This window comes from Amblyraja radiata, chromosome 8, assembly GCF_010909765.2.
Source record: "Amblyraja radiata isolate CabotCenter1 chromosome 8, sAmbRad1.1.pri, whole genome shotgun sequence".
In the NCBI taxonomy this organism is placed as follows: Eukaryota; Metazoa; Chordata; class Chondrichthyes; order Rajiformes; family Rajidae; genus Amblyraja; species Amblyraja radiata.
Genome location: NC_045963.1, coordinates 29,834,908 through 29,860,514, shown reverse-complemented (window position 1 = coordinate 29,860,514; position 25,607 = coordinate 29,834,908). Strand labels below are relative to the sequence as shown.

General features: G+C 40.5%; 1 protein-coding gene across 7 annotated transcripts in view; it reads left to right on the top strand.

Annotated features, from left to right (window-relative positions):
* Nucleotides 1-25,607, top strand: part of clip4 (CAP-Gly domain containing linker protein family member 4) — a 253,766-nt gene that overhangs the window by 216,680 nt on the left and 11,479 nt on the right. For all 7 annotated transcript variants that reach the window (XM_033025474.1, XM_033025478.1, XM_033025476.1 and 4 more), the window contains one exon: nt 9,802-9,877. In XM_033025474.1, coding sequence (XP_032881365.1) covers nt 9,802-9,877 — 76 coding nt within the window. The remainder of the gene's footprint in view (nt 1-9,801; nt 9,878-25,607) is intronic.

The window sequence follows — 25,607 nt, the reverse complement described above, 5'->3', positions numbered from 1 at the left end:
CCCACCCAAGGTTTCCGTGCGGTTCCCGGAGGTTTCTGTCAGTCTCCCTACCTGCTTCCACTACCTGCAACCTCCGGCAACCACCTGCAACCTCCGGGAACCACACGGAAACCTTGGGTGGGGCGCAAAGTCTCCAGAGGTCTCCGTTCAGGTTTCCTAAGTGGGACAGGGGCATACCTCATCACCTCATCTGTCGGTGCTGCAACAATCTGGGATTCTTGAAGTTGTACACAAAGATCCTTGTTTCCTCATCGTCCCCTTGGGCAGTACCATATGTTGTTACACATCTTTTGTTGCTGTAATATCTGTTCACACCATTTCCTTATTGAAATCATACATCTTGTCTTTGTAGTTTGCTTTATTTAGATTGAAAATCATTGTTTTCAATTGAACCAGAACATTTTTAAATAAAGTTATCATATTTGGTTGCTGTTCCCTAAAGGCTCTTTAACTATTCAGGTTCATATTTCTCTTTACACAGTACTGTACCTAAAATAGCCACGGCCCTTGTTGATTCCTCAACATAATGATTTAAAAGGCTGTAAAGGCGCTATGTGATCCTTGAATTTATCTTTGCTGCAATGCTTCCAGTTTGATTTGTCTTGTCTATCTGTCAATGGAAAGAAAGTTAAGTAAAGATTATTGTTATATGCACAAGTATGGTGAGGTACAGGTGCAATGAAAATATTGTAGAAACAACGAACTGCAGATGCTGGTTAATGCACAAAAGGATACAAAGTGCTGGAGTAACTCAGCGGGTCAGGGCAATTGAACACCTTGGACTACTTTCTGCAGGAGGGTCTCGACCTGAAACATCACCTATCCATGTTCACCAATGTTACCTTTGCTACCTGACCCGCTGACTTACTGCAGCACTTTTTGTTAGCAATGAAAATTATATTTGGAGCAGCATCACAGGCACATACACTCAGACAAAACAGGAAACGAAAAATTACACAAGACAGTGAAAAGAAAGACTAGAAAAACAGAATTAAAATTCCTCGCTAGTGCATGAGGTGGTCCACAGTGTTCCATTGCTGAGGTAGGATTAGGGTTGTGCAGGTTGGCTCAAGAACCTGATTGTTGTAGGAACTGAAGCTACTGGTGTGGAACTTCAGGGTTCTGCACCTCCTGCCTGATGGTACCAGTGAGAAGAGGGCATGGTCCAAATATTGTGGGTTCTTTATAATCCTTATTCGTGTAGCGGTGCCTTATGTTGATTCCGTCAATGGTGAGACAGGCAGAACCCAATGGTGAGACGGGCTAAGTTCACCACCCTCTGCAGCCTCTTACATGCCGGTCATGTCATACGGAATTTATTTAAACTTCCAAGAAAGTGGTGGGACCCTCTTTGTGATGACATCTATGTGCTGAGTCCAGGACAGATAATCTGTGATGATAATGCACAGGGTTTTGAAAATGCTAACTCCAGCTGCTGACCCACCAATGAAAATTAGCAAGTAACCTCTCAATTTTCCCTTCCTGAAGTCAACAATTAGTTCCTTGGTTTTGGTGGTGCTGAGCGAGAGGTTCTTGTTATAGCACCACTCATCCAGGTGCTCTATCCCTCTCCTGTACGCTGATTCACAGTATAATAACCTTGTTGCATGTAATAACCCATAATTTCCTAATTTATATTATTACTGAATTACTATTACTCTTTGGGAATTTACAGTGTTTTCTGCTCCTCACAATTGCTTAGCTCTGCCCCAACTGATTCGACTCCTTGATTTTGTGGACAAAGATTCTTTATCCCATTCTTTCACATCAAGGCTGTCCTGCTTCCTTTTCCATTTGCCAGTTCCTTTCTGAAAATTAAAGCTACTGGAATATATAGTTTTCAACCTAGTTCACGTTGCAGACACGTATCACATTGGCTATTGGATTGTAAGCATTTATATCTATTAGTTTCATTAATTCTTCTGCCTTCTTACAAATACGCAGTGCATTCAGATAAAGAGCATTCAGTTTTGACCTTGTCCCAATTTTCCCGTTCTAATTCTAACAGGAGGTATATACTGTTATTTTTGCATACACAGCTTTTGCTGACAGCCTCAATTTATCACAACCATTTTGCTAATCTGCACTTTCACTTTGTCAGTTCTCCTAAACTGGTTTCCAAGAAATGGAACTTGAGGAATCAACTGTTCCAATGGCGAACTTAGTGATGATGTTTGATTAGATTCAAAGAAATGCCATTGACCCAAAGTGTTACTTCTGGTGCTGGAGAAGCTTAGATGCTGCCAAATCTGCCGAGCATTCCGACATTTTATTTTTTATTTCAGATATCCAGCATCTGCAGCTTTTTGCTTCTACAGTCCTGATCAAGCCCCTATTACCTTAAAATTAAGAGTGGTTTCAGAAAATAATTCTTCATAAAGAGGCAGTGGAATTTGGAAACTAACTTTCGTAAAAAGATGCTGAGGCTAAATCAATTGACTGGATTTTAGGCTTTTTGCAGGTTGATAGAGAAGGTACTGAGCAGTCATAGTTATAAAGCATAGAAATAGGCCCTTCAATCCAACTTGGCCATACCAATCAATATACCTTATCTAAGCTAGTTGCATTTGCCCCATGTTTGGCCATTATACCTCTCAACTTTTCCTATCTATATACCTGTACAAATGTCTTTTAAATGTTGTTATTATACCTGCCTCAACTACTTCCTTTGGCATTCACCTATCTATTTCCCCCTTGATTTTATGCACTTCTATAAGACCACTCTTAAGCCTCCTGCGCTCCAAGGAATAAAGTCTTAGCCTGCCCAGCCTCCCTTGCATTTAAGGCCTTGGCGTCCTGACAACATCCTCATAAATCTTCTCAATACTTGGTTCAATGGCATCTTTCCTGTAGCAGGGTGACCAGAAATGAACACGATACTCTCTGTGGCCTTACCAACATGCTGTGCTACTGTAACGCAAATGCCCCAAATTCTATACTAAATTTCCTTACTAATGAAGACCAATGTACCAAAAGCCTTCTTCACCACCTATCATCTGCGATGTCAGGTTCAGGGAACTATGTAATTGTACTCTTAGATCCCTCGGCTCTACAATACTTGCCAGGGCCCCATCATTCATCACACAAGTCCTGCCTTTGATTGACATCCTGAAATGCCACATCTCACTTTTATCATCTGCCATCATCTATATAGTCTGCAAACAAACTAATCATGCCTTGTACATTCTCATTCATAGAAGCATAGAAACATAGAAAATAGGTGCAGGAGTGGGCCATTCGGCCCTTCGAGACAAATTCTTATATAGTTGACAAACAACAATGGGCCTAGCCCCGATCCTTGAAGCACATCACTAGTCACCGGCCTCCAGTCCGAGAAACAATCTTCCACCGTCATCCTCTGCTTACTATCATGAAGCCAATTCTTTATCCAATTGGTTAATTCTCCTTGGATCCCAATGATTGAACCGTCCAGAACAGCCTACCATACGGAACTTTATCAAAGGTCTTGCTGAAGTCCGCATGGACTACACCTACAGCCCTGCCTTCTTCGACCTTCAAGATTACATCTTCAAAAACCCAATCAAATTTGTGAGTCATTAACTCCCACACACAAAACCATGCTATTGCTAATGCATGTATATCGGATCAGTCATCAGTTGTTGCAAAGTGTGACAGGGTCTTGGAGCTGAATGTTCCTGTCTTCCGGAGTTGGTTGAAAAAGACGATAGCGGAAATGACAAAGGTTCCAATTTAACCATGTGGCTGAGATACTGTGTAGGCAGTCAAGTGTCCCATATGTAGGAACATAATCACCTACAATTATTCAAATGTGAATTGATGGAACAGTAAGATCAGCTGTATGAATACCTTCAACAATGTTGGAACTTGGAAGTAAAGGGCCTGTCCCACTTACGTGTCCTTGGCACGCAAATTACGCGATGTTGTGGTCACGTTGAGCCGAGACAGTCGAGCGAAGGTTGGGCGCGATTACATGCTTACGTACAGCCGTCCGGAGCACGCGACGTCATTTGAAGATGGACACAAAGCTGGAGTAACTCAGCGGGACCGGCAGCATCTCTGGAGAGAAGCAATGGATGACGTTTCGTGTCGAGACTCTTCTTCAGTCTGCATTTTTCAGACTCCTGCATTTTGTGTCTATCTTCAATTTTCTTGGCCCCGCTCTGGGAGTAGAAGTGGGGGCGGATTCGGACTGCAACGGCTGTGAGCCCCAGGCCGAGCTCGGCGATCATTTGCCTGCTTCTGCTGCTGTTGAAGATGAGACGTTGCGTCAAGCCAGGGACTTGGGCCTGTCCCACTTTGGCCGTCAGTTCCGCGACAGGCCGTTGGCGCACGAAGATTTCGTTCACTGCAAGAATTTCGGAGCCCCGCTCGATGTCGGGACCGGCCCTGCACAACTCCATACCCCTCTAAGTGGGACCGGCCCCGAGCGGCCATACGGTGCCCGTACGCCTCAAGCGACCACAAGGTTGTGTAATTTGCGAGCCAAGGACGCGTAAGTGGGACAGGCCCTTAAAGTGATAGTGCTACTGATTTGTTGCTAAAAACACTATCATGCCAAGCAGCATTTAGAAAAGCACCTGATGATGTACCGAACAAAGGGTTTTCAAACTGAAATGTGAACATAGAACATAGAACAGTATACACAGGACCAGGTCCTCTGGCCCATCATATCCATGCTGAACATAATGCCTAGTTAAACTAATCTCTGCCTGCACGTGATCCATATCCCTTAATTTCCTTGAACCAACCAGCATAACCCTAATCCTATCTCAGCAACTCAGCACTACGAATCGTTTCTTGCAGTCTCCTCAACCTCCGACATTCCAAAGAATACAATCCAAGTTTGACCAACCTCTCTTTATAGCTAATAGCCTCTAATCCAGCAGAATTCTGGTGAAAATGGTCTAAAGAAGGGTACCAACCAGAAATATTCCATGTCCAGAGGATGTTTACAAGAATGATCCCAGGAATGAGTAGGTTAGCATATGATCAGCGTTTGATGGCACTGGGCCTATACTCGCTGGAATTTAGAAGAATGTGGGGGAACCTCATTGAAACATATAGAATAGTGAAAGGATTGGATAGAGTGGATGTGGAGAGGATGTTTCCACTAGTGGGAGAGTCTAGAACTAGAGGTCATAGCCTCAGAATTAAAGGATGTTCTTTTAGGAAGGAGATGAGGAGAAATTTCTTTAGTCAGAAGGTGGTGACTCTGTGGAATTTTTTGTCACAGAAGGCTGTGGAGGTAAAGTCAGTGGATATATTTAAGGCAGAGATTGATTCTTGATTAGTAAGGGTGTCGGAGGTTATGGGGAGAAGACAGGAGAATGGGGTTAGGAGGGAAAGATAGATCAGCCATGGTTGAATGGCCTAATTCTGCTCCAATCACTTATGATCCATTCCTCCCCAAATGCTGCCTGCCCACTGAGCTCCTCCAGCACATTGTGTTTTGTTCAGCATTCTGGTAAACCATGTCTGTGCTGTCTCCAAAGCCTCCACTTCCTTCCTGCAATGGGGTGACCAGAACTGAACATAATACTCCATAGGTATTCTAACCAAAACCCTATAAAGTTCCAACATTACTTCTTGACTCATACACAGTGCCCCAACCAATGAAGCCAAGCATATCATATGCCTTCTTTACCACTGTAGTTGTGTGGCCACATTCAGTGAGCTATGAACCCCTAGATCCCTCTGTACATCAATACTGTTAGAGGCCTTGCCATTAATTGTATACTCTCCTCTAACATAACCCAAACTGCAGCACCTCATGTTTGCTGGGATTAAACCCCATCTACCATTTCTCCATCCATTTCTGCAGCTGATATATATCCTGCTGTATACTTGAACAGCCTTCCTCACTGTCTGCAACTTCACTAATGTTGGTGTTTGCTAATTTACTATCCCACCCATCTACACTCATGTCCAAGTCGTGTATATAGATCATAAACAACAGAGGTCCCATCACAGATCCCTGTGGAACTCCACTAGTCATAGACCTCTAGCCAGGACAACCCTCTGATTTCTATGAGTAAGCCAATTCTGAATCCAAACGATCAAGTTATCGTGGATTCTATGCATCTTAATCGTCTGCTTCAACCTACCATGAGGAACTTTATCAAATGCCTTACTAAAATCCGTGTTGACAACATCCACCACCCTACCCTCATCGACCACCATTCTCACCTCAAAAAACTCATCAAGTTTGTAAGACAATACAGGTACATACAAAGTCATGCTGACTGTCCCCTCCATTAGCTTCCCTACCACTGACATGAGGCTCACCAGCTGTAATGTCCTAGATTATCGCTACTTCCCTTCTTAAACAAAGCAACAGCATTTGACCATTCTCCAGTACTCCAGACCTCGCCTGCGTTTAGAGAAAATGCAAAGATTTTTGTCAACTCTTTTTCTCTTTCTCCAAATGCTGCCTAACTAGCTGTTTTGGCCATTTCAGTTTTTATTTCAGATTTCCTACATCTGCAGTTTTCGATTTTCTTTATTCATAGCTGGCTTCAACCAGTTTGTAAGCATGAACAGCATGCCAGTTCATGGACATAACAGTCAGTTCATAAATGCTGACTTTAATGGAGGAATCTTAGTCCTTCGGAAGAGATTTGCTATCTGAATGGCTTTGCTAAAAGAAAAAAAAAATCTCAAAAGTGAATGCATCTTAGATGTGAGGCTAATAGAGTTTGGAGTATTGCTTGAAAGATAGAAGTTTAAAGACATAGGAATCTGTTTGTTGAATTATTCACTCCTGAATTTAAAATAGATACTTTCCAAAGAGTTTGACTGTATACTGTGTCTCCCCATTTCTCAAACAATTGGATAGAGCACACTAGATTGATCATACTATGCATAGTCATTCAGCCTTATTATACCTTTGGTGGCATTGTTAATATTGGCCAAATTAAAAACACCATAAAATGGAGGATCCCTGCACTTGTCAGAATTGCTTAACCCTTGTCAGCTGAACTTTACAGGCTTTGAATGGCGCCAGCCAGTCTAGGCTCAGACCGGTATGCAGGATGGTGAGGGGTCCAGGTCTTCTCCTTGTTTCTCCTAAATTGATAAAATGTATAGCAGTTTTGCAAACAAACCCTAATTGCATCATTTCGATTGGATCGCTGCAAAAGCATTGTAAATAGTATAAATAATGTTGCAAGATGGTCATCATGTTAATCGATGATTGGTCGAACTGTTGAGCCTTGGAGAAACTGGTTGAACCTCAGGGCACGTGTTTCAATGTTTATACGTGTTTGCTTCCTTCTAGGGGCTAGTGGAGTCAAGGGATATGGGGAGAAGGCAGGCACAGGTTATTGATAGGGGATGATCAGCCATGATCACAATGAATGGCGGTGCTGGCTCGAAGGGCCGAATGGCCTCCTCCTGCACCTATTTTCTATGTCTATGTTTCTAGAACTTTCTTTCAAATACATTGTATTAGTTACTGTATTATTGGGTTAGGGAAATGTCTATCATATACTGTGTTAAACAATATCTGTTATTGGACTGTATAGAGACCAACCCCATGTGGTTCGGCCCCTCAAGGTTCAGGGACCTATAAAAGTCTGCTCCCACGAGGTCCTGTGTCGATCTTCTGGGAGAGCGCTTGGGACTGCGTGACCTTCTGGAGTGTCTCTGCTTGAGCGAGGCTAAAGAGGGCTTGATCAGGCAGATACGAGGATCGAACCCACAGTGGTTAGGTACAGTAGTGGGAACTGTAATTGTGTTTTGTCAAAATAAAGTTTAGATGCGCAAGTGCTTGACTCAGTGATTTTTGACTGAAACTAGACTGGGGGGGAAGTTTAGAACGAGCTATTTACAGCATTATCTGTTGGATTACAATGATTGTTGCATAAAAATTATTGAAATATTTTTTCTATATTGACAATAGGCTTACAAAAGAAGAATTTGAGTTTAGGTGAATAAATGATTTGTCTTATGCTAAAAAAAATCAGAGACATGCTTTGAACCGGAACGCTTGAAATTAAATAGTTAATTATAAAGTCTTTGTATTCTGCATATTATGCATTTAATTGAGAGGTGCATTAAAACCAATGAGCAATTCCTAGCTTTTATTGCAATATATTGCCTACCCTTTCGGTTAAATCAGACATTTCTTTGTTTTACTCGGTTCCTTGCTGCGTTTACACTTCCCAGTGGAGGAAAAGATCATAAGATTCCTTATCAACATTCATTTCACAGAGTGATGTTAGTAAGGGTACTCCATTTTTCTATTTGATACACGTATTGTGACTGGGCTAAATTGACAATGATTTATTACGCTGTTAGAGTACATTAGGTATTCTTAACAGTGGGTTGCATAGCCAGATAATAGTAGAACTCTCGATAAAAATCCTTCAGTTTAATGGAGGATCCTTAATGGAGATGGCGCTGTATAAAAGTTCAGCTTAAATTAAATTTGACTTTTTCTGCTTAATTTGTTCAGCAGTAATTTATTAACATTCTGAACTTGAATTAAGGTGGCCATCCTTTGTTTTCATTCATAATGAGGGACAGAACAAGTTGAATTTGTACAGTGCTACTCACATTAAATAATCTCAATGTGTTTAATTGAAAGAGGAATGTCACTGTAAAAAGCAAATTAAGAGGGAAGCTGAAACCCCAAGAGATGAATTTTGTGAAGGATTGTGCAGAGTGGAGAAAACTTGAGCCATGGGATTTGTTTGAGTAAGGATTGAATCATGCAAAGTATAGACTCCAATTACCCTTTAGGTTGCAACTGATCTGATCTTGTTGCTAAATTAGATTGTTATGTAGAGGAAGAGGATTTAGGGTTGCACATGTGAGTAATGCACATGTGGATGCTTTCAAGAGAGAGTTAGATAGGGCTCTTAAAGATAGCAGAGTCAAGGGATATGGGGAGAAGGCAGGAACTGATTGTGGATGATCAGCCATGATCACATTGAATGGCGGTGCTGGCTTGAAGGGCCGAATGGCCTACTCCTGCACCTATTGTCTATTGTCTAATTGTTTTGAGGGAATTTGATAGCCGTAGTACAACAGCCAAAATAGAACTGGCCTTATCTAGAGCGAACTATGAAGGGCATGGTGGGAGATTAGACTCTGTATCTTCTCCTTTTCTCTACCTTTTGTATGTGAGCTTGACTAGACTGTATTTTGGTACAGTCTGATCAGGTAAACATGAAAACAATGCTTTTTACTATACCTCAGTACACAAGACAATAATAAGCATAAACCTAAGCCCAGCAGGAAAAGAAGAGAGTGCCCATTGTTGGCTCTGGTGAGATCAGTGAAATGTTCTTAGCTTTACTCTGTGCTCCTGCTGTTTAAGAAGTTGAGCACCTCTTCCAGATGGCATGAGTACCTTCTGTATGTCTTGTTGGTGCCACAAGCAGGAGTCATGGGCATCGTTGGGATTTGGGTCTGTGAATTTGTGCTCTTCTTGATTGGGAGCTCTGCCATTCTGAGCGCCCCAGTGTAGTTGTTAGAAAATTAGGTGGTTAAGGCATGGGCTGTTCCACCAAAACTGATGGATTAATGCCCAATCTGTTGGAAACCTTTATAGGAGTCTTACACTGTTAAAATGGGAATTGATAACCTAATATAAAGATTTAATCTATTGGCATAAGTTTTTTTAAAGGAATGATTTAAAAAAAAAATTTGTGAGAATACCATCACATTTTGCATTTTTGCAGACATTTCTTATTGATATTTAAATTGAACATTAGCTCTGTGTAGGATTAAATACACCCTGCTCATTAGAAGGCTTGTTAAGAAAAGCAATGATAATTTTCTTAAAATCGTTCGTCTGTTGTTGTTGGTGTATAGGTTTCCATCGAAGTTACAGCACTCCATCTACTCTTCTGTCACCAGGGGAATGCAAACAAAAGAACTCTTCAAACAGGTAACATTCAATGCTAGAAAAATCATGACATTGATTATTGGGTCTCCATTGCATGGGACAGTCTCAGTGTTGTTTGGTGTTCAATATTTGATTTGATTCAACTTTATTGTCATTGTCTTCAAGTAAGAGACAACAAAATGCTATTTCCCATAGTCCTACGAATAAAAAAGACAAAAACACAGAACACGATAGTCCACAACACAAACATCCCCACAGCGGCACCAAAATTCCCCACTGTGAGGGAAGGGCCAAAGTCCAGTCAACCTCCTCGCTGATGTTCGCCGATGTTCACCCGTGGTCGTGGCCTCCCGCGACCCCCGCAGTCACCGTTACAGGTGGCCCGATGTTCAGGCCCTCTCGCCGGGAACGATGGAACCCCGACGTCGAACGGAAGAACATCCTCAGCGGCCTGGACCTCTGAATCTGCCACCTCCCACCGGAGTCCGTGGCTCCTGAAGTCCACAGTCCGAGCTGGGCAGAGATGCAAAGGGTCCCAGGACTCCGCGATGTTGGTCAGCGCCGCCCGCGCTGGGAGCTCCACAAACCACAGCTCCGCAATGTCGATGCAGCAGGCCCAACACTCCAGAGCCTCAAACGGCGATCCCAGGTGAGGCATCGCCCGCTCCGCGATGTATCCAGCGCTGCGCCGCCGTTGCTGAAGCTCTGGTCCGGATCCCGGCAAGAAAGGCCGCGCCAATCCAGTAGGTAGGCCATGAGGAGGGGGCGAGGGCGCGACTCGGATAATAATCGCATCCTCGCCAGGAAATGACTGAAAGATGGTTCCCCCCTTACCCTACCCCCCTGCCCCACATAAAGTACAAAAAAAACTCCAAAAACAAACTTTAAACAACTACAAATAAAAAAGACAAATAGACTCTAGGCGGAGGCAGCCATCAACAGCGCCACCTGATGTCCCAGCATCGCCATATGTATGCTGATGGATTATAACAATATATGACTCTAATCTCAGTATTTTGTGATGCATTCCTTGTGTGTGAAGTTATTTACAGTAGATTGGAAGCGAATTTGTAGTAAGTAATCAATAGTTCCAAATAAAAGGAAATGGTGGGGATACACAGAGCAGGCACATCCTTGGAGAGAAAAACAGAGTTAAGGTTTCAGGTTCAGAACCCAAATTGCTGGAGGATCTCAGCAGGTCAAACGGGCAGCTGGCTATGGTACTGAGTCGAGGTGAGAACATTGTCAAAGATCAGAAGATCAATGAAAATAATGGAGGGAGAACAGTGGGAGAAGGATTCACAAAATCCCTGGCAAAGGGAGCTGGAGAACTTCTTTAAAGTGGGCGTACAACAAAACATTGCAGTGAAATGGAGATGAAAGAGACTATTGGTGCTGGAGTCTGGTCACCTACAGAGTTCCTCCAGCAATTTTTTTTTTGCTTCAGGACAATGTAATAATTGCTTTCTTACTTTTATTGACCTCAAACTTTAACTCTGTTTCTTTCTCCACAGGTGATGCGTAACCTGCTGAGTATACCAGCATTTTCTGTTTTGATTTCAGATTTCAAGCATCTACAATTATTTTGCTTTTCAGTTACTAAGTCAATTTGTTTCATAAAATATATTTTGTAACTAGCGTTGGTTTGAGGGGATTTTTCTTGTTCGATAACTCATTTTCTCCAAACATCAGAAACCAATAACCAATCTGCCACTGAGCTTCTCTTTAAATCCATTATTGCAAACTTTGGATCTACAGTATCTTGCCAGATGATGCCAAGGTAGAAAAGGAAAAGTGCTTTCACTGGAAGGACCTATTTCTCAAGAATCATGCGCGAGCAACATTCCTACATGCACATATGAACAGGAACAATGGGAGTTAAGATTTTTATAGGCAGTGATAGCACCTGCTGCAACCAGAGTTACAATGGACATCCTTGCCTGGATTGCTCTCCTGTAGTTGTGAACGCTTCCAGCTCATTGTAGGTGGTGTAGATAAGACATATACACGTCATGTAATTTTAGATCATCTTTAATTTACATACAGACTTAACAGCACAATAGCATGTTAGTTGTCACTGCATCCTGCCTACCCGAACTGCGTAGCAAAGGAAGTGGGTGTTAATATAAATGATACAGTAAGGCGGGGTTAGTGATGCTAACCTATATATGATTGGTTGCATGCATAAACCAATCTACAGGTGGCAACAGCTGATAAATGCTATATTTCATATCACATGCAATCTTGCTTGATGGAGGTTTTCTACTCAATGGAAAAGGAGGCTGCGCGCGGCTGTCCATGCTCCCGGGAGGCCGTGGCTCTTGCACAGACGAACTTAAGACCCTGCGTATTCAGTGGGAGCCCACCGAGCCGATCTCCCGCGGCCGACGGAAGATCCGGCGGTTCACGTCCTGCAGGAGGAAGCCGCTGAGTCGGTCCACAGCTCATCCCCTGAAGTCCAGAGACTGGGACGATGGAATCATCAATTATGGACGCAATGGGCTAAGGACAAGGTCGGTAGGAGAGGAGAAGAAATTAGGGTCTGGCCTACTGCGCCCTCGAGGTCGGCTGCAGGAGGCATCCCCAGAGAGCAAAGGTGGACGGGTGAGGAGAGGGACTTGGCGTCCAAGGAAGGAAATGGCAGGAGGCCCCACAACAGCCTGGGATTTGCTTGCAACAGGTTAATAAGAACTTGAGCGTGGACTTTGAAAATGGTGCCAAAACATGGTGCCTCTTGCATGCGGGGTCTGTAGATTATTTCTGTACACTCGCTAATGGAGGATCGGGAGTATGGCAATACTCTATGGACTCTTTGTATGAAAAATAATTTCACTGTGTTAGCACTTTGCACATGTGACAATAAAAGCACAATTAAACCACTGATCCATTGATTTCTTCTCCTTCTCCTTCAGTAAACAGCAAAAGAGAAGACACACACAGAATTTCAGACAGCAATCTTCTCAAGGGTGAAGGAAATAGACTGCATACATTGGTCTAAGAGCTCAATGCGTGCATTTTGACTTTTCCATTTTTTAGAAAAGGTTGTTCACCAAGTATGTTCAAGCTTGTTAAAGATCCTGGTGGATCAGGGAAGCATGAATTACTTGTATGTTCCATGCCACTTTTCATCCACTGCAGCTGGCCAACAGATCCTTCTGGAGGATGAGGGTTCTCCTCTTTATGGATTGATTGAATTGATTGAAAGATACAGCGTGGAGGCTAGGCCCTTCAGCCCACCGTCCAGTTTGACCATCGACTATTCTATGTTATCCCGCATTCCCATCCACATCCTAAACATCAGGGGCAATTTCACAGATGCCAATTAGCCTACAAATCCACACGTTGTTGCGATGTGAGAGGAAACTGGTGCACCCAGAGGAAACATTCAAACTCCACACAGAAAGCATCCGACGTCATGATCAAACCCAGGTCTCGGGCATTGTGAGGCAGCAGCTCTTAACATTCTTGCTCTATCCTTGCCCCCTCACCTCTATGTGGTTGCCAGGAAATCATTGGTCATTTGACATTTGATAACTCATACTTTCTCATGACTGGAGGGCATTTTGCCCATCGAGTCTATGCTGGCTCATAGTATTCCGGTCAATCTCACTCCCTTGTTTGCTTTCCTATGACTTATTCTCCCTCACATCTACTCCTTCCTGATTCTTCTGCCACCCATCTACACTAGAAGAAAATTATAAAGACCAATTAACTGCCTAGCGTGTACTTTGGGATGGGGGGAGGCGGGACCAGAGCATCTTGGGGAAGCCTATACATTCACAGATAAAACTCCACACAAAGTCAGGATCAAACCCAGGTAAGCTGAACTATCTGCTGTGACTCTGTGCTGTCCAGTGTTGGCAGATAATGAAAAACATAGCTATTGTCCACCAGGAACGTTGTGGAGACTGTCATCATGGTCTTCAAAATAAGATCCTGCCACCTGTACAGGTAGGAGATTCTCTGCTGTCATCCCCAGAGATTATTTGGTTGTGTCTTTCAAAATATTGTCATATTCCAGGCACACCCTTGCCCATTGCAGGAGGAAGAAGAAGAATTGCAGTGAGAAGGGTCTCGACCTGAAACGTCACTTACTACTTTGCTCCATAGATGCTGCCTCACCCGCTGAGTTTCTCCAGCATTTCTACCTTCGATTTTTCCAGCATCTGCAGTTCTTTCTTAAACAATGAAAATGAGAGGTCCTTTTGACCCATCATCCGTTCAAAGTATGAAATCAAATCTCTGTTTAATCTGATTTCCCTTATTTTTAGGTCTCTTATGGGATATGTCTATGTAAAGCACAGCTACTCCATTTTCATTTGTAATCTTTTTATTTCTGTAAGTTTAATTAAGAACTGGTTGATTCATATACTTTGATTTAAGTGCTTTAATACCTTCTGTTGTAGTCTAGATGTGCCATCTTGCCAGCCCTATTAATAGACCAATTCATGCTTAGTTTTTCATTTTCTTTGTTATGAATAATCTGTTCACAATGACTAAACTTATGAACAGTGAATATATTTAGTTGGAAATAGTTAATACATTGTTTAGCACAAATAACACTAGAGTGTTTTGTGCTTGTGCCTGGCTGTGATTTACCTTTTGTTAAATCTGATTTCCACTCAGTTCTTGCTTGACATCTTATTGTGTGCCCAAACAAACAAAGTTCCACTATTCCATTTCACAAGTGCATGATTTAGTCGGGGTTCCCAAAGTTCCGAATGACTAGTTTCACAAAAATTTGATTTTTATGTAAATTTCCCCATTCATTCTTAAAGCATTTTTCCAAACTAGTAATAATAATGATGGAGGCACTAGAGACTGCAAGAGCTGGAATCATGAGCAAAACACAAAATGCTGGAGTAACTCAGCAGGCCAGACAGCAGTTCTGAAGTGAATGGATGGCGACTTCAGCTCAGGACCTTTTTTCAGACAGATAATAATAATAATGATATTTCATGGTATTTAATAAGGACTGGATATAATATATATTCCATTAGGTTAATTCCAGGTAGTGTTAAGATGATTATTCAATGAAATTAAAGACTTGTAGTGAGTGTATATATACTGAAATGATCTGGGTAGGTATACCCAGGTAATAGGTAAACTGGATATTCACAAAATACTGGAGTAACTCCACGGGTCAAGCAGCATCTCTGGAGAAAATGGAGAGATGATGTTTCTAATAATTTGTGTCTTGAAAAAGGGATTGTTCTCACTTCCAGTCTCCACCCCCCCCCCAAATCAGCCTGAAGAAGGGTCCCGACCCTAAGCACCACCTATTCATTTTCTCCAGAGATGCTGCCTGACCCGCTGTGTTATTCCAGCATTTTCTGTCTATCTTTGGTGTAAACCAACATCTGCAGTTCCTTTTTATCTATATAACTAAAACTCTTTGTTTGTGCCAGCAATGTGTCACTCTGCTCTGCTTTTTCCTATCTTCTTCCATACGCTCGGCCACAGCCTTCCCATTTTCACATATTCTACTCACATTTTTCCCGTCAAAGCCATAAACATTTTCCCGTCGCTTTCTGACCTATATTTACGAAGTTATTCATGATTTAAACTTTCAAAAAAAGCCAAAACCGCATTCTCAGAGAGCATCCAGTGATGATTTCACAATGCCTCTCACAGTGCACCAATCACAATGGGCTCCCAAGCTGTCCAGGCCCTGGCGCTGCTCTATGACCTGGGTAGGTCCTGGGGCAGGGAATGGAAGTGAGGGGAGGAGGATGAGGGAAATGAGGAGGAGGGAGATGGGGTAGGGTCTCTACCCCCTTTCCTCTCTGCCCCTCTCCCTCTCTATCCCCCTCGCCCTCCCTCTCTACTCCCCTCCTTCTCCCTCTCTACCCCCGCCACCTCCCCCTCTCTACCCCCTATCAGTAGATAGTAATTGATATGATTTTCCACAGAAAACATTTACAAAGATTGCAGCAGAATTTGTGTAGGGAAGAGCATGAGATGCAATTTAGGAATTCATTGAATCTACAGATGACGAAGGAATAGGTGTCACTTTCAGAAGTAAAGTGGGGGAGGTGAAAAGTTATGGTAGAAATGGGCAAGATTTAAGTGATTGAAATTTGCATTCCAGACACTCTTCTACCAAAGGAACTGAAGCTGAGTATGTTGAATAGGTTATGTATTATCTACTAAGCCTGTTATTTTAACTATTCATAATTTCAGTTTTGATGTATAGGTCATGTTTAATGTATTATGCCATTGAAAATACTTGAATTTTCACAATAGCTTATTAATGATTGGGACAAGGTGATCCATACTTTAAAATGCTATGTCTATCCTATCAACCAATTAGTAGTGAAAATGTCGAATGAATTTAGATACCTGTAGTTACAATGTTACACTGGGTGCCAAAAAATTCAATGCAATAGTGTTCTTTTCCAGTACCATTCAACTGAAAATTAATTTTGTAATAAGGGAACGTGATAAGAATTGTTCCCAGATTGTTCTGGGTATGTCGTAATATTTAATGGGCATTTCTAAACATGCGCAGCAGTAGAGTTGCTGCCATACAGCACCAGAGTCCTGGGATCGATCCTACAGGTGCTGTCTGTGTGGAGTTTGTACGTTCTCCCTGTGAATGTGCGTATTTTCTCCCGGAGCTCCGGTTTCCTCCCCCATTCCAAAGATGCTGGTTTGTATGTTAATTGGCTTTGGTAAAAATTGTAAATTGGCCCTATTGTGTAGGATACTGTTAGTGTATGGGATGATTGCTGATCAGCACAGACTCAATGGGCCGAAGTATTTCCTGCACTGTATCTCCACTGTAAATCTAATTCCCTCTTCCCTTCTGGGCCGCTGATTCCCCATTCACTGTTTTCAAACCCCTAAACTCCAATCTCTATCTCTTCCCCATGCCGCAACAATAAAAAGTCATTACCAGCTTCCCAATTGCCAATTGCTATCCATCACATCCTCCAAGCATGAGAATATCTGCGCTTCGATTGCCAGCAGCAACCTTAATGCGATGTCAAAGGAAAATAATAAATGATAGGCATTCATTAACTTGGCTTAATCCTAAACCTGGGATGGCCATAGAATACAAACTGTACAGCATGGAATCAGACCCTTCAGCCCAACTAATTTGATTTAATGGGCTAGTCTAATTGGAGTGTATTTGGTCCACAGCCATCTAAACCCTCTTATCCAAATGTCTTTTAAATGCCATAATGGTATTGGCTTCTTTAGCTTCCTGTGGCAGTTCATTCTAGTTACAGACTGCCCTGTGAATGACATAGTGCCCCTTCGGACCCTCTTAAGTTTCTCCCCTCTCACTTTAAACCTATGCCCTCTAATTTAAGAATGTACTACTCTGGGGAAAAAAAGACTGAGCATTCACTTTATCCATGCCCCTCGTGATCTTGTACACTTTACGGTAAGGAGGGCCTATTGACATGGGAGTACCATCTAACGTGCACTCCAAGGATACAAGGCCAAGTTTCCTTACAGTTCTCCAGGGTTGTAGAGGTGACTTGTCCCCCAGAAGTATTTGGTTGAATTTCCAGAGGTACACAAGTAGTAGAATTTTCAGAAGCATTACATTGGAATACGAAAAAGAGCTTTATGCAATTAATTTCTGGGCATCGGCATTGGGAGATTTATTATTTTATAACTGTGAGATAATGTCAACATTGTGGAATGGAAAATGTGATAAGGTACATTGAATTCCTAGCAGGAATGAATAAATAGAAAGCACTTGATATATATATTTGCACGTTAGCTTCATCATCAGTACCTCAACACTCTTCAATCCACAATTATTTATGTTATTATTAGCCTTTTATTTTGTTTCTACTTTTACTTATTTTTTCTATTTGCATTGTTTGTTTCATCTTTTTTTCCGTGTCTCCCTCTGCCACTAACCAGAGCCGCCTATTTATGTCTGCTAACTTATTAATTGTTTTTATTGTGATCTATGTTCTTCAATATCTGCTTGACATATTTCCAGGTTTCCGAGGCAGATTGAATTTTATGTAATTTACTTCAGCACTTAAGATCTAAAATTTGTGTTTTGAAAATTGTGGTATAATTCCTGAAGTCTATCCACAGGGTCACAAAAACAAAATGGTAGTACAAAACAAATCTTTTTCTTCACGGAGTAAAATAGAAAATTGAGACATTGAGATGGAGTTGGGAATTAAAAGCATTGTTATCTTTTATTGGAATTGGGAAAAGAAATAATAAAAACAAGTTTTGTTGCCAATATAGAGCACATTACCCATAATAAAAAACAGAAAACTTCCATCAGAAAGAACATTTCCTAAAAATTGAAAGAGTAAAAAAATAATGTTTATGTGCAAGCTATTCAATAAAAGCAATTGGTACATGTTTTTAAATGTTTGCCCCGTGATGTCTAGCTCAACAGGGAATTGGAATAGGCACCTCATGTTATGATTACCCTAATAGTGTGGCACAGTTATTAGAACCGCCGCCTCAGCACCAGAGACCCAGGTTCACTCCTAAACTTGGGTACTATCTGTATGGAGCTTGATCTAAAATTTGTGTTTTGAAAATTGTGGTTTGTGGCTTGCGGCCCTTGTGAACCATTTTACTAACAGGTTCATAGTCATCCCGTGGCTACGTGGGTTTTCTCCCACATCCCAAAGACGTGCTGGTCAGTAGATTAATTGGTCACTTAAAATGGCCCCTAGGCTGTAAGTGAGTGATAGAATCTGGGGTGTAGATAGATTGTACCGCGAATGACATGAATGTAGGAGTAATGTTAATAGCTGGGGATAGATCATTGTGGAGTAGGTAGGCTGAAGAGCCTATTTCCATGCTGTATCCCTCTAGGATGTTATAACGTAGGTAATTTCTCTGTTGTACTTTTCACATTGTAGTGATGCTATCAATATGTGTGAGTGCACATTTCTGACTTTATAACAGAAAATTGATTAATGGATAGGAAAGTTTTAAGGCAGGTGGGATTAGCATAGATGGGCAATCATGGTTGGCATGGGCAAGTTGAGTCGAAAGGCAGGTGGGATTAGCATAGATGGGCAATCTTGGTTGGCATGGGCAAGTTGAGTCGAAAGGCAGGTTTCCGTGCTGTACGCCTCTATGACTTTATAACTGAAAAATAGTTCAAATCATTATTCCTGCATAGTTAAACAAGTAAAGCATTATGAGCTTGTTGGAGAAAAAGGATAGGATATAGTAAATATATATATATTTTTGCACATTTAGAAATGTAAGATGTAAATGTAAGCAGGAAAGAAAGGGAAGACAAATGAACAGAAATATTATTAAGATTTAAAAAAGAAATAATGAATAGAGGAATTCATCAAAAATAATTGACTTACTGATTGCAGGAATATAATGGGGTCTTGGACGTCACAAATCATGATGCCATGACACCTACTTCAAGGATGAAAATCTATGCAGATTAATTATTCAGAGCATTTTTCTTATATTCTAAATGCCAATTACAGTTACTTTGAATAGATTGGCGAAAGTAACTGTTTGAAAAGGCTATTTGAAACTTCTGGTGCATTTACATCATGATTTTTTTGTGAAGGCTTTCTCAATATTAATATATTGCTTATTCTGTCAGTAACTTGAAGTTTCCTGCTTCCGATAAATATACAATTAAGAAAAACATAGATGATGGGGATGTGCGGGGCAGATTTTTTACACAGAAAATAGTGGGGGCCTGGAACGCATTGCTAGGGGTGGTGGTGGAGGCAAATACGATAGTGGCATTTAAAAAGCTTTTAGATATTTAGTTAGTTCCTGTGCTTTACTGTTCTGTGCTGTATGTTCTATTATAGTAATACAATTTCGATGTAGTGCTCTAAATTCTAAGTAGTTAAAAACCTTTAAATTCGGATTTTAAAAATGAATTAAATTTCTCGTTATAACATTTCTGATTAATTATTGTTGATTGAGTTGATAGCAAAGGTTTCTGTATTCATTCTGATAAGATTAATTTGTGATGATACATAAAAATCTAATTTCAAATAGATATCAGCTTATGTGCTTCTTAGTTACAACAAGATAGTCTTATATTTCTATAAACCTCTTCACAGCAAAAAATAATGTTAAAATACTACAAGATTAAGGATACAACCATTTCCAGTCAAATCAAAACAAATTTTGATTTTTCAGATTCCTATATAATGGTTTCTTTGGCAAGTTGTAAATTTTCCCTCTCAAACGCAGGGTAGTATTTTATACCATCTAGTTCTTGATATCTTTACCAAAGGAAACATTCTGCCAGCATCCAGCTTATATGTTTCTACAAGATCATCCTTTATTCTTATACGCTTCAGCTATGCTGCACAACCTATGACGAGAGGTTGCAACCCCCAATTCACTTGTAGAGTACACTAGAATTCTAGGCTGCTATGATTTACACATTCAGTTTCAGTTTAGTTTATTGTCATGTGTACCGAGGTACAGTGAAAAGCTTTTGTTGCATGCTAACCAGTCAGCGGAGAGACAATACATGATTACAATCCAGGTACATCATAAAGGAGATATCGTGAATAACGTTCAGTGCAAGATAAAGTCGGTAAAGTCCGATCAAAGAAAGTCTAAGGATCTCTAATGAGATAGAAAGTAGTTCAGGACTGCTCTCTAATTTTTGGTAGGATGGTTCAGGAGCTATTATCAGTCTTTACTTGAGATACCTGTACCTTAAAAGGAATGGATAAAACAATATACAGACTCAAAGCTTCTCTTCTTTCTGGCCGTTACATCTGGAACTTAACCACACAATGTAGGAAAAAGGAAATAGGAAAAAGATACACATGAACAAGTTCTGCTTACATTATTAGTATGGTCTATTCAATTATTTTTATGAACATTTTTGTCAGAAGGATTTATAACTAAATAAAAGATCATATTCCCGAATAGTGTTCTCGTTGGTGAATTCTAAAAACCCATCAGAGTATTTGGAAGCTTATTCCTCGAATGAATTAAGGATTCATCCTGTCTCCTTGGCAAAGCATTGCATAAATCATATTAATACATTTTCTGTTCTGCAAATATATATACCATTCTTTAAAAACCCATTTGATGTGGTTTTCTTGGGTTGTATTTGTATTTGTGCAGAAAATTTATGCTGGTGTCATCACTTTAAGGCATTAAATTGGCACTGGGCCATGATATGGAATGTAGACTGGAAGAAGTCGTACTAAATTTCTACAAGGTTGTTACTACAACATTCTGCAATCTGGTGGCTTCCTTAACAACATTCAGCTTTTTATGCCTTTAAAGAATTTCAAGTTAGACAAGTCACATTTATTGCCATGTGCACATGGTGTAGGAACAATGACAATCTTGCTTGCAGCAGTGTCACATAGACTCAGACAAACGTAAGAACATAAATTGTGCAAGACAGCAAAGCAAAAATAAAAAGACATTTGTGCAAAACACAGTAAAAAATAAATCCAAGGTAGTGCAAGAGGTGGTTCTGATCTCGAGGTAGGATTAAAGTTGTGCGGGTTGGTTCTAGAACCTGATAGTTGTGGGAAAGTAACTGTTTCTGAACCTGGTGGAGTGTGACTTGAGGCTTCTATACCTCCTGCCTGATAATGAACTTCAATGTTGCAACCACTGGGCACCCAATGTGTTTTATTTAGAATCATAAAAGTCAAACAGCTCAGGTTACATCACTGATGATGTGTTCAGGAGCATCAATAGATGTATTTTTTATCAATATTTAGAATCATAAAAGTCAAACAGCTTCTTCAAAATATGCTATTTTTGAGATATCGAAGTTGGCGAATTCATGGCGTCATTTTGGTGTGAATAAAAAAGATTTTCACTTTGTTGACAAGATACATTTTCCACATCCTGCATTCTGGCATCGATAGCTAAGCGAGTTTCATTGGATACATTCCATAAACTCTATTCCCCATAACTGTCTGGCTAAACTAGATTGTCTACAATCATAGCTTCACCTCAATAACATTAGCGCTTCTTATTTGCAATGGGGTTGTGCAAACAATGTAAATATACTGTATGTACATATCTTAACTAATTTTCCCACTCATTTATCCATCTTTATTATGAATGAATATAATCACACAGATTTCTCAAGCCAAGAATTTAAAGGCTTCACTGCTCACTAAATGAAAAAATTCTTCTCATCTTAGCCCTGAATAGCCAATTTCTTATTCTCAAATTGTGCCTTCTGGCCCAAAACTTCTCACTCGAGGGAAATATCCTCCTTGCTTCTAGCCTGTCAATCTCTTTTACAATTGTGTTAAGTTTCAATAAAATCTCCTCTTATTCCAAACTCGAAAGAATATGTCCCCTTGCACACTATCTCTCAGACAGCAAACCCACCAATGCTGGAGCTAATCCATTATGACAGGTACATCCTTCCTTGGGTACAAATATCAAAACTACAGAATATTCCAGGTGTGGTCGCACCAGAGCTAAAAATAATTGCAATTAGACTTATTTACTGTTGTAATAAAATCCCCTCTTAATAAAGAACCCTCCTACCAATAGTTACATTTGTTGCATTTGCATCTTGACCTTTAGTGACTTGAAGGAATCTGCCTCTTTCCTTGCTGACTTGGTAATTATCCACCAAATTAATTGCTCTTCATAGTTCATAATGTGCTTTTACTATCCAAGCCCTGCTATTTTTTTCCATATGTGATAGGAGCAGAATTAGGCCAATTGGTCCATCATGTACTCCGCCATTCAATCATGGCTGATTTATCTCATCCTCCTAACCCCATTCTCCTGCCCTCTTCCCCTAATCCCTTTTCCACCTCTGTAGCTCTCTCCTTCAAATTCCTTTTAAAAATCCATTTATTTTACCAAGCTTTATATCTTCAGCTCTAATATCTTGCTGCGTGGCTGGTGTCAAATTTTGTTTCTTTGCACATTTAAGATGCTTTGCAATGTTTATGGTGCTATTTAACTAAATATTGTTGTTCTTGTGGTTATAGTAGGATACAGATTCAATTATTTTCTTAGTTTCACTGTTCTAATGTAAATTTGACATTCATTTGCTTTGCTTTTGAAGCATCACTGTGCATAGCATCCTTTCCAGGAGATGAACTAAATATTATGCTAATAGTTTCACCATGAAAACCAATCTCCCCCCCCCTCCCCCCCATGAATGCCAGCCTTATTTTCCTATCTCTCATAGCTCTTATAAGGCTATTGTCTAGTTAATCACATTAGTAGATCTGGATGTGTGTGTGAAGGAACTGCAGATGCTGGTTTAAACGGACGATAGACATAAAATGGTGGAATAACTCAGTGGGACAGGCAGCAACTCTGGAGAGATGAAATGGGTGACGTTTCGGGTTGAGACCCTTCTTCAGACTTCAGTCCAGCATTTTGTGTGTATCTTTAGTAGATCTGGAGTCATGTATAAACTGAGATTTATAAACTGTGGTAAGGAGGGTAGGTTTCCATCCCTGTAGGATATTAGTGAACCAGGTAACATATAATAACAATCTTGTAGTTTTGTAGTCATCATGACTATTATTTGTTTTAATAAGTTACAGGGCAGGAAATGTTTTAGAGTAAAGTATTCTTCTTTTGAATGATAGACTTATTAATACATCCCTATGGATTTGGGTAAAGAATTTCTAAAATGCAAAGGAGAATATAAAATGCAATATGTGACTTTCAAGTACTTGTCCAGAAATTCCTGGAAGCAATCTAAGCCTTGTGCTAGGTAGCACTCTACTTTTGATGTATCTATGTTTTAAAGTGTTGTGGGGCAAATTTCCATCAGGTTTCTCTATGCTCTCAATAGTGTCAGCAGAAACTACTGCACATGATTTCATTTTAAATTTTAAGCTATAGACTACTAATTAATAAGAATATTAATGCAGCATGAGGGCGGCAGGGTGGCATGGCGGTATAGTTGCTGCCTTGCAGGGCCAGAGACCCAGGTTTGATCCCGACCACGGGTGCTGTCTGTACAGAGTCTGAACATTCTCTCTGTGACTGCATAGGCTTTCTCCGGGTGTTCCGGTTTCCTCCCACATTCCAAAAAGGTTAATTGGCTTCGGTAAATTGTAAATTGTCCCACGTGTGTAGGATTGTGATGATTTACGGAGTAATTGCTGGTCGGCGAGGACTCGCTGGGCCAAAGGGCCTGTTTCCGCACCGTATCACTAAAGTCTAAAAGTAAAGAATGAAAAATTGTAACTACATATGATATGGCAAATAGTAATTCATTAGCTAATAGTATCACACAAAGATAAATTTTATGCATTAGATAACTAGTAGGGAAGATATTGCCATTAAGCTTTATGCCTGATTTCAGTACCTCTCTGCAGCAGGATGCACAGTGAAATACTGGCTATAGAGAAGGTAGACTGGGCAGAAGTTGGAATAAGAACATTTACACGCTGCAGCGGCCCCATTATACCAAGTCCTTCTAATCCTAGCACCACAAAAAAAATGGAGCATTTCCTTTTTTCAGAGTTCATCCTCTTATCTACGAGATTTTAATCAGCAATGTTTTATAGATAGACTTCACGACTGATTCCTCTGTTCAGAAATAATAATTGGTATCTTTTCTTAAGATCCCAGTTTTCTTAGATTAATGAGGTTGATATTTGATTCAGGAACGTACCTTGGTTGTCCGGATAAAGGTGGAACAAAAGAGCAAGAACATAGCAGTAAGTTGACCAGGTTGCAGTATGAGCCATTTCCACTGGGTGGAGATAGTTAGAACGTTTTTGCTAGTAAATAAAAGCAACTTCCCTAGCAAGGTACAAAATATAACATTACAAATAAAGAGGGATCGTTGAAGCGATCATGCTACTTAAGAGGAACAAAAGAGTAAGAGAGATGTAGACCATTTGACCCCTCAAACTTGCTCAGTAGATCATTTGATCATAGAACCAAGGAACTGCAGATGCTGGTTTACACAAAAGGACACAAAGTGCTGGAGTAACTCAGCGAGTTAGGCAGCATCTGGAAAACATGGATAGGAGACATTTTAGGTTGGGACCCTTCTTCAGATTTCAATGTTCTAGCAAAACACAAAGTCAGTGGGTCAGGGATATTCAACTATATTTTAACTGGCTTTTGCTTTTGCCAGTAACAGAAAATTCAAATATTGAAGTTATAAAATGTTTTCAAAAATGTTGTCAAAAGTATATGTTAAATGTCTTTCTTTGAATGTACTTTTTGCTCATCTTTATTCATTTTCTCTGGTTATATTCTATTCATTTGAAAGTGGATGCAATGTCTTTCCTAAACTGGATGTTCTAATATTTTATTTGTTCTAATGAAATTTCTTTGTTATCTTCATTTTTCATGCCATAAGTCCAAACCTCAATCTTTCATTGTCTTTAATATTTATTGTATCTGATATCAAACTTGTAACAAAATCAGAAATTCCTGGTAACTGTGAAAGGAAAAACAGAGTTAGTGTTTCAGATTGATTTCTGATTTTGTAGTTGCTGATTGTCATGCTTGTAACCTTCTGTATACCCTTTTTAATGTAAGCAAATCTTCTCTGTCTCCGGAGCCCAAACAGTTGTGCACATTTTACACAGTACATGAATTAACGCATTACAAAAAATTAGTGTTACTTTTCATTGCAGTGCTGACTCTGAGGAAGCGTTGTACTGTCAGAGGATCCATGATTGAGATTCTGATTGCTCTTTTGGGACTGGGTTGCGTTAGCTGTCAATGGTTTCTCGCAGTCTTTGGCACAGCAGTTCCAACACCAAAATGTGAATGAATAAACAAGCATCCTGCCTGATGGGATGCTTTCTAGGAATGGGTGACGTTTTGGGTCGAGAAGTTTAGGGTCTGA